This window comes from Limulus polyphemus, unplaced genomic scaffold (genome assembly GCF_000517525.1).
Source record: "Limulus polyphemus unplaced genomic scaffold, Limulus_polyphemus-2.1.2 Scaffold1458, whole genome shotgun sequence".
Classification (NCBI taxonomy): Eukaryota; Metazoa; Arthropoda; class Merostomata; order Xiphosura; family Limulidae; genus Limulus; species Limulus polyphemus.
In genome coordinates this window covers 182,899-193,308 of record NW_013667068.1, presented here as the reverse complement: position 1 = coordinate 193,308, position 10,410 = coordinate 182,899, and the positions used below count along the sequence as shown (strand labels likewise).

The 10,410-nt window shown below is 34.6% G+C and overlaps 1 protein-coding gene across 1 annotated transcript in view; it reads right to left on the bottom strand.

Annotated features, from left to right (window-relative positions):
* Nucleotides 1-1,652: 1,652 nt before the first annotated feature.
* LOC106463671 overlaps nt 1,653-10,410 on the bottom strand; it is a 35,992-nt gene continuing 27,234 nt past the window's right edge. The window contains exons 3-6 of the mRNA XM_013923727.2: nt 8,389-8,496; nt 7,868-7,961; nt 7,515-7,593; nt 1,653-6,435 (exon numbers count right to left, since the gene is read on the bottom strand). Of these exons, the coding sequence (XP_013779181.1) occupies nt 5,145-6,435; nt 7,515-7,593; nt 7,868-7,961; nt 8,389-8,496 (1,572 nt within the window). The 3' untranslated portion in view covers nt 1,653-5,144. The remainder of the gene's footprint in view (nt 6,436-7,514; nt 7,594-7,867; nt 7,962-8,388; nt 8,497-10,410) is intronic.

Below are 10,410 nucleotides of genomic sequence, written 5' to 3'. Positions count from 1 at the left end.
TATGGGTTTGGTTTGAATTTCGCGCAAAGTTACACGAGGGCTGTCTGTGCTAGCTGTCCCTAATTTAGTAGTGAAAGACTAGAGGGAAGGCAGCTAGCCATCACCAATGAATAGGGAGATTGACCGTTTCATTACAACACTCCTAAGGCTGAAAGGGCGAGTATGCTTGGTGAGGATTCAAACCCGCGACCCGCACATTGCGAGTCAAGCGCCCTAATCACTTGGCCATACCAGACCACCAAGTATGGGAAAACTAAAAAAAAAAAAAATGCTTTTATCAGAAACGGCTAACTGCACATTAGAATCACAGGGGTTTGTCGTTCCAATTACCATAATTAAAAAAAAAAGTTAATAGCGGAGGTAAGGACCATACAAGTGTAAAAATATGGGTTGGTCTATTTCTATGAAAAGGTTATTTTAACAATTACCTTTTATATCAAAATATTGAGAGTGACTGCCTTCCCACAACTGGCTGCAGACAGCGAAAGGCAGTAAGTAGCAGCTGAGACGTTGTGAGTCAAAACTGTCAACTCCTAATCCCAGACAGCGAAAGGCAATGAGTAGTAACTGAGACATTGTGGGCCACAGCTGTCAACTCTTAATCCCAGACAGTGAAAGGCAGTAAGTACTTGCTGAGACGTTGTGAATGAAAACTGTCAATTCCTAACCCCTATTTTTGATCTTTCGTAGAAGCTACCTAGTTCGATACTTGCGTTTGGATTATGTCTGATAGATGGAAAATTCCTAACGCTTTTGAGTGCTATGACCACAGACATTTTCCGTTATGAATTAATAAATAATGGATAAAATTGTCTTTTCTTTTTTTAGGTTAGAATCTCATAATGGATATTTCGATTTTATTTTTTATACCAACGTCCATCATTGTTATATATAGTGATAATTAGATGGCCTATAAACAATATATATAATGTGTAGTATTAGAACTGTTTACTTGTATCTACATATATATGTGATTCATATTGTAGTAGCAGTTTCGATTTTTCGTACACTTAAACTTTTATTTATATAAAGAACAAATAATTGGTCTCGTGTAAGATTTCTATGCACTGCAATCAGAAGATTAAAGTACAATTTTTCACTGTCTTGCAATAAGAAGTTGTCATGAACAAATATTGGTTAAATCATCAAATGACTAAAGAGATTCAAATACACTGAAGTATTTTACAAAATAAAACTTCCAAACAACAGTTTTTATTCATCCCCACATAGGTGGCGCATTCATGCACTCTATTAAACAACAAAGTTAGTAAAAAAAAGGGGGGGGGGTATTTTTATTTGATTTTTCTTTTTATCCTAAAACAAATATCTGTAATGTGTGAACATTTTTATTAATAGCTTTACATAATAATTTTAATTTTCTATCATGTCGAATTGATTCGTTGGTTACCCTATTTTTTACAAATTTATTAACTTACGTGAAACTAATATTTTCATGTAGATTCCGAACTATTTGACGGTGTATACCAAAGTCTTTCTAAGCCTTGTCACCGAGTACTTGTGATTTGTTATTGCGAAAAATTAAATACTCTAAGACATTAAATTAAAGTTTAGTTTTCATGTTGGCTTATTGGGATAACCTAAACATCCACACGCAAGGCTATACTTTTAGTAATATATATTTTATTAATCTTTCTTTCCTTCTAGTTAGGAATACAAAACAATTTACGCCATCAAACTTACGTATTTGAGCCAGCCACCTAAAGTTTACAATAGAAAACAAAAATAAAATGAAATAATTAAACATTCCACTGATTTCATCTAAAGCCTTTACAACTTACAATAGATTATAGTACATTTAATTTTCCGTGTCCATTATTATTATTATTGAATTTTAACGATTCCTATAAAACCAGACTGGTTGTATAAAGTATTTCTAGAAGCATAGTGTAGCATTCATATAAAAAACAAACAAAATAAAACAATTATAACTTTTCTGTATAAGTCCTTTAACGCTTTTGAAAAATTTGTCATGTATCTTTTTGGGAAAAGAAACATCTCTTATATAATTTTACAAGCTGTTTTGTATTTTTGTTAGAATATTTTTAAAATTGTAATAATGTCTCTAGTTTAGTATAGATGCCAGCACTGAGGTATAGAATGTTTCTTCAATCTTATCGGCGAGCGGAATGTACTTAGAACCTTTAAAACATAAGACAAAAGAATGATTTAAAAAAATATTTATAACTTTGACTTATAAACACATAACCCGTCTTAGAATATAACAAGTTCAAGAACAAATAAAAAAACGTAAAGGTACGTCATTTAATATATATATTTATTTATTTATTAGAAAATAGGCTAATTTAATCATTCTAAGTCACAAATTAACATAATGTAGGGGATATTTTATATTTCTTTAGCTTCAGAGCTACAAGTTGACGCGCACTTGAGATTTAATTTCTTTCTTTCCGTTTCGCCTTTTTTTTTTCTCTACAAATTATCTCGTTCTTAAGCGCAACTTTTTAGGACTTACTTTTTAAGAGTATAAAGCATATTTACACAGTATGACGTCAGGAGACCTAATGTTCTGACGTCAAATATTAATTTAAGTTATTACGTCATATTGGAAAGTTCCACGTCTGCTATTATTTCATCTTCTCCTATACAGCAAAAGAAGAAGGGAAAAAAACGATTGATTTACGCGTTTTGTAAAAACATAAACAGGAAAATATTATTATTACTTATAAACGATAATTGTCCGTATTAAAAATTTTAAAAACAAAAAGTAAAATATGAACGTGCGAACGTTTTTCTTAATTATACATAAATTAAGAAGTTTTCGCTGAACATAGTATTTCATAACTGTTATATGTTGATTTCATAACTGTTATATGTTGCATATAGAATATAGCTTTGCAAGAAGTTACATATGAACTTATTTTAAAGTGTCCAAAATTAAAGTTTCTGGGAAGAATTTTGTCTTTTATTTTAATCCGTATGACATTAGTAAAAGTAGTAAAAACGAATTTATTTGTTATTGTTTTTTTGTTATAATTTACTTATTTTGAAAATTTTCAAGCACACGAATTTGGGAAATTGTCAAAATCAAAGGATTCGGGGTTTGCTTTAAAAGGTAGACTGAGAAAAGGAATGCCAAGAAGAACCGTCAAAATAATGAAATAAAAATGCTGAGATTGGACGCCCCCTTTCGTAAATTACTGAAATCCGACAATAAAATAATTAATAATATACTCAACGCAGTTTCTAACTGAAAAAAAAAAAAAATAGGCACAGTTCAATAATACTTTGCTGCCATCTTCTGGCAAAGTATAACAAGCTAAGTACGATGTTCAATTAGGCTTAGTTTATCTGTGTTTGTTTGTTTCAGCGCAAAGTTTACACAATGGACTATCTGTGATGTGTCCGCTGCGGGATCGAACCCAAGTTCTTGGGTTATAAGCTCTGAAGCTCATCACTGAAACACCAGGGGGGACGAATTAATCTGAAAGATGAAACATTTTTTTTTTATATCACTGAGACTGGAGAACAAAACGTAGTGTTTGTCCAAGTATAAGCTCTGGCTAACCTATCTCTAACTCTGCCATTTGATTCAATTTTTTATTAAGATGGCGAATTCCAAACCTTCGTCCTAGCCGAGAAGATAAATATATACAAGGTTAATGTTTCTTGCATATCGATGACTCACAGGTTTTGTCAAAATAATGCTAATAATTATTCACCAAGGTTGAAATTTCTATGTGTGTGTACTTTCACAAAAAACACCGGTATTCACATATCCTTTCTTTGATACGTAAACAATAAACTCACGGACATTCCGAACAAAGCTATATAGAGTTAAGAAACCTGATTTATGAGATGACAACAAAGTTAATTCTGCGACTTCCTCATTTTTTTAGAGCGACCAGATCTGGAAAATTGGCGATAAAAAAATATTTATATTTTGCTGTTTCTGGAAATATTGCGATTCCCTTACTTTGAAAAAAAAATCTATTTACAAACCGAAAGTGAAACACAAATCTTATCATCACAGAAGTTTACAAATGTGAAATTTCACACACACACACAAAAATATATTTACGATTTTTAATATCTGACTAAATTTTCTTAATAATTCATTAAAATGTTAGAAAATATATAATAGTTAAATTGGATTATTATTTTTATTATCCTCTTCCTATTTCAACGTGTATTAATTTGCTAAGAAAATTGTTGTATAACCGTTTTAGAGTACGCTTTAAATCTTTATAAACTCTTGAAACTGTTGTTTTTTTTAACTAGTACTTGATTAAAAACAAGAGTGCCACACAATAAAAAGCTTGCACGACGCTGTCTGAAAATAATTCGTTTCTCTGGTGGATCACTCAGATTTGTTTCTCTGTTCCAGAATGTATGCGCATAGCTACCCAAAGGGTTATCTGCGCATAGCCGTCCTAATTTTGAATTGATAGACTAGAGGAAAGGTAGCTAGTCAATAGCACCCGCCACCAACTGTTGGGTTACTTTTCTCTGATCGAACAGTTGGATTTGACCGACGTTCTTATATTGTAACCAAGGCTCCAAAACGCGGAACGTGCATTTGCAATAACGAGCTGCGAACCACGAATCCTCGGACTCGCAGTCCGAATATGATATCCGCTAGGTCACACCTGGCTCGTGAATAAACAGAAGTAACCACCCTTTCTCTCGTTTTGTACAACTTTCTCAAATTGCAAGCATCAAGAAGTTTTTTTATGTCTTGTAGACAGCAAATGTACCTTGTAGGAAGAACTGTAGACTTTAAAGACAGATTATGATGACAATCATTGGATGCTTTGCTAACGTTACAGTGCGTAATATGCAGGTGCTAAGTAGGTAACTAATGTTCGTTTTCTTTTGACCTGATAATTAATAAAAGAATGACATTTCCTTAGGTTGAGTCCCTTAAATATTTTCAACTATTGCTGGGAAGTAACTCACACTTATGAAAATAAAAATAAAAAAACAACAACATACAAACAGTGACTATTTGAGCAACACCCTCTAGAAGACGAACAATTAATTGGCGGTCGGGCTGCGGTGTTATTTCGTTTGGAATATCAATGAGACACTGTAACTTGTGGCGAAAAAAACAACAAAGAAAGTAACACGGTATTCCCTTTACTTGAAGAAGCAATGTACTGAAGTTACCATTCGCGTTTATTGTATTTGATCGACATTGGAATCTTGGAAGTGCCTAGGCTGTGAGACCTAGACTTTGGTGGAGAGGGCTGAAGAGGATTAGCCCCACGGCTAGGAGGTCGTTCGTCAGAGAGAGCTCCAAACGATTCAGGAAAATGTTCAGGAGTTTCATCGGGTAAATTTTTCATCAGTTGCTCATTCTTTAGTTTCTTCTCCACCTTTGCTTTGTAGCTTTCAATGAATTTTTCCATTTCTGTCAAAAAATCATGGTCTGTATCAAAGTCAACATCCTTCAGAAGCTTCTGGACTTTATCTGGAGACAAAATTGGCTTTTTAATGGGATTCTTCTTCTGTGGAATGTGCTTGGGGTTAGAAACAATGGTCCTCGTCTTAGGAGCTAACGATCTTGCATGAGATTGAGATCCAGCAGATGGTGGTCTAAAGAGATCAGAACTAAGAGAAGGCCTAGGCGAGCGCTGACGGAATGCCCAAGTATTGTAGCCTGTGTCTACTTTTGGGCCAATGTTAGAAGTTCTAGGACTTCGATAAGAATGTCTACCTAAACTCCCTCTGTTCAGAAACAACCCATCTTCCAACGAATCGTTACTAGGAGATCGGCTCCTACGGATATCAGGCAGATAGTTTGAGGAGTCAGATGATCTCCTTCCATTTCGAGCTATATGTACAGGAGAACAGTTATTTAACTGAGTTACTCGAGGTTTATACACGTTATCCGAGCTTGGAGACTTTTGATTTATAGCTAAGGCTTTGACGGAGTGGTCAGGAAGATATGGAATCTTGGACTTTCCTTCTAATCGAGGTGTTGTAATTTTAACACCTGGTCCATGCACAGGAGTTTTGGAAACTTGAGGAGCACTTATACGCCTATCTGTAATTTCCTTACAGTCTCCCTCTGGTGGTAAGGAACTGAATCCATTTGTCAGATCACACTCGTGTTGGGTTACTGTGATAACGGGTTCTTCCCCACTATCTCCCATTTTCATTATCTTCAGCGGGGTCGACCTTTTATCTCGCTCTCCTCCGTTGGTCTCGTCGAACTCGATAAAATCTGAATGAGGTGGCTTGAGGCATCTGGTTAACTTACTGGTCTCGTCGCCCGCATTCGAAGATGGAAGTTCGCCACTGTTTGGGGAAATCCTTGAAAGATCCTTGGAGGAACCGTTCGAGTCTCTATGAGGAGGATTTGTAGTTAACATTCGGCGACGTGTCTGTGGAGAAGAAGGATGACTTCGTGGGTTGGAAACATTAACACCAGAAAGATTTGGCTCGAGAGATCTGAAAAGAAGTCATTTATCTGATGTTAACAGAAGAGATAATCTTACACTGGTGAAGAAAGGGTTCATATAACTAATACTAAGTGGGTTAGATAAATCATTGCCAACTTGGGATCAAGAAAAAAACAACTATCTAACAGATTCCGTATTAAACTGAGATTAAAGAAATAATTTAACATCATAACGTCACTTGAGCTCAATACCAGTCACAGTAAATCAATTATACTTCAATATGGATGTCTCTAACTTTGTTTGGAATCAGGGCCGAGAAGATAGCGCACAAGAAGCAAGAAATGGCGAGTGTAACGAGGCGATTTTTTTTAAAAATAAGTTCTGAGTAAGTTAATGTGTATTTGTTTAGTTGAATTTCGTGCAAAGTTTCCAGATAGCTGTCCCAAACTTAGAAACATTCTGAGTGAATACAAACGTAGTGTTTGTTTAATTGAATTTCGCGCAAAGTTACACGAGGGCTATCTGCGCTAGCCGTCCCTAATTTTGCAGTGTCAGACTAGAGGGAAGGCAGCTAGTCATCACCACCCACCGCCAACTCTTGGCCTACTCTTTTACCAACGGATAGTGGGATTGACCGTCATATTATAACGCCCCCACGGCTGAAAGGGCGAGCATGTTTGGTGTGACGGAGATTCGAACCCGCGACCCACAGATTGCGAGTCGAGTGCCATAACCATCAAACGTAGTGACAGTTAATGCATTCCAGTGGTTTATGGAAATGACACTAGGGGTGCCACTGTTTAATCTTGTCTGATATCACTACGTATATTTGACAATGGTACGTAGTACGTCTATCCTGTATTTTAGTGACTGGGGTATAAATTATGTTGAAGCACTATTATGAGAAACTTTACAAATTTTAGATAATTAGACGGCCCCCATTAAGCGCCTATTTGAAAAGAACACCCAGTTGTTTGGTGTGTTAGAAACAGGGTGAAAACAGTATAAACAATATGCGTATGTGTTGTTGTGTATTGTCGTGATTAACCGATTATTTAAGGCATTAATAAATTGTTCCCGCTTTAGTCGGTGCGCTCAAGATCCAGCACAATCTCTACCAGTACTGACCGGTTATACGTGACCTGCATGCTGGGGGATCCTTTTCCAGGTGACATGGTCAGTTTTGCTGATGTTGAAAACCGATGACCTGCAAAACGTGAAAACTTAATATCACAATGGATAAAAAAACAACAACAAAAGGATGGCATTTGGATGAATCTATACATAATCTATGATAAACAAAAAAAAATTAATTTATGTCTGATATCATATGAAAAAATCCATTCCATTCTCCCGTTTGTTTTTAAGTGATATCTGTTTTATTAACATCATTATATCTGATATCATATTACAACGTATATATATATTTAATACTATTTTATCTATTTATGACAAATAATACTATTGTTATTTAGGCTTACCTGATTTACACCGGCAGGGGTCGTGCTTATCGAGATAGTGTTCTAAGGTATCCCATCCACCACCAACACGGACCATGACATGATTACGAAGTATCTATCATCAACATAACATTTTATAAACACTTAAACATATCTATCATCAACATAACATTTTATAAACACTTAAACATATCTATCATCAACATAACATTTTATAAACACTTAAACAAATAAATATAGCGTACGAAAAACAGATACCATCTCGTGCCATGATTGGCCACAAAATGTAATTTAATAATATGATTTTAAGTCATTTACAGAGAAACATAAAGACCCTACTTATAACTTATCATCACATCTCGAACCTCGGACCTTTTGACCCAAGCTAGGGACGCTAACCACTAGGCCACGACAGATAAAAAGGAGGGGGGGGGAGGAGACTAATGTAGAGCAAGTTAATGGAAATAAAAATAAATATACGTGTTCGAAATTGAAAAGAAACAGTAAATGATAAACAGTAAAACTAAATATCTTGAACTTACCCTGACAAAGATCAAGATCTTGGAGTCGCCTATCCTGTATTTACCTTCAGACACTCTGATCATGGGAAACTGTGACGGGCACGTGCATCTACTGAGAAGATCCACCACCTGCGAAGAAACAGAATTGAAATTAAAATTTTGATTCACAGCTTCAATTCAGACTTTTTGACCGCATTGTAAAAACAAATCTTTACAGATGAAAAAAAACCCAACTTTGCTCTTTTTTTTTTTAAACACGACCCTCGGGTACGGAAACAATATTAAAAAATTCACTCAAATTTTATAATACGACTAAGTAATAAGTTAAGTAAAATAATGAAATATATAAATTCAATTTTATCAGGAATAAATACTAAAGTAATGATTTAAATACGGTGATTTACTCTTTCATTTGTTTGTAATTAAGCACAAAGCTACACAATGGGCTATCTGTGCTCTGCCCACCACGGGTATCGAAACCCGGTTTCTAGCATTGTAAGTCCGCAGACATACTGCTGTGCCACTGGGGGACAAAAGTTGAAGTGATAGATTAGAGGGAAGGCCGCCAACTCATGGGCTGCTCTAATCAAACGTGGAATTTGACCTTCACTCTTATAACCCACCAATAACTCCACAGTGCAACACGCTAGGACCTACTACTTATTAAAAGACAGTATTATTAACAATATTATAATTATGCGGCTACTGACTCAATTGTTAAATAACACCACAAATTTAGCCGTTTATCTTGGATGTTAATCTAATCTAAAATTACAGTGTTGATCACCACCTGCTGTTAGGGGGTGGGGGTTATAAAGTATACTGGTGTCATGCATTTTAAGTGAACAGGGAGTCAGTGATAGTGCATGAAGCAAGCAACTAGATTTTGTGTGTCTTATAAGAAAATGTATATTCCGTACGAACTTTAAAATTATTTTCTTTAATAGTATTAGTTAAAATGTTTAATCTATCTATATATACATATATATAATAGCGAAATGTCTGTATTTCATTCTCTGTATTTGTATCATGTCGAATAAATTGATTTGAATTGAATTGAATATCTTCCTTTTGGCACTTCTTATAGAAATGACAACTGTCAAGAAAGCGCTCACTTCAGTAGCGGTATTTTCTTGCACTTAGTAAAATGACAAGGAACGGTGGCATCCAGCGAATAAAACTTAGCGAACCTGAACGCTCTATTGCACTGGATGCACCCACTGCTTCGAAAAGCAAATATTTTCGTCAACAATACTTAGAAACAAACACACGGAATGAAAAAATACGGCTGTAAATGGTCAACTGGACAATCATATTGCATATACGCTACAATCTAAAGCAATGCGTTTTTATTTATTTACCGCTAGTTTGTTTTAACAGGCATTTGCTAGTATATATATATATTATTGTTAGTTCTGATCTATATAATAATTAGGATTCACTTACTTAAGTTAGTTAACATCACAACAGTTGTTATTCCTGAAAGTCGTTATATAAATAGCGCATAGACCACTACTGTGTTTGTCATATCCCATGCATCCAGCCTGACGATTCATGGCAATTTAAGAAAAGCCTCGTCGGCACTGGATATGGCAGACATAGTGTGGTTGACGTGTTGATACATGTTTTTCTTTGATTTAACTCATAACTACTTAGAGTTGCTTTAGCCAGAAGTTATTGATAGTTAATTTGCTATTTCTTTTACTTCTAATAATATAGAAACCCCATAATGCTTCCGCAGTAAACATGAATTGTTTCTCACAACCATTAAGATGTGGCGATTCTAAATATAGAATATAGAACAATATAGAATATAGAACAATATAGAATATAGAAACAAATATAGAATATAGAACAATATAGAATATAGAACAAATATAGAATATAGAACAATATAGAATATAGAAACAAATATAGAATATAGAAACAAATATAGAATATAGAAACAAATATAGAATATAGAACAATATAGAATATAGAAACAAATATAGAATATAGAACAATATAGAATATAGAAACAAATATAGAATATAGAACAATATA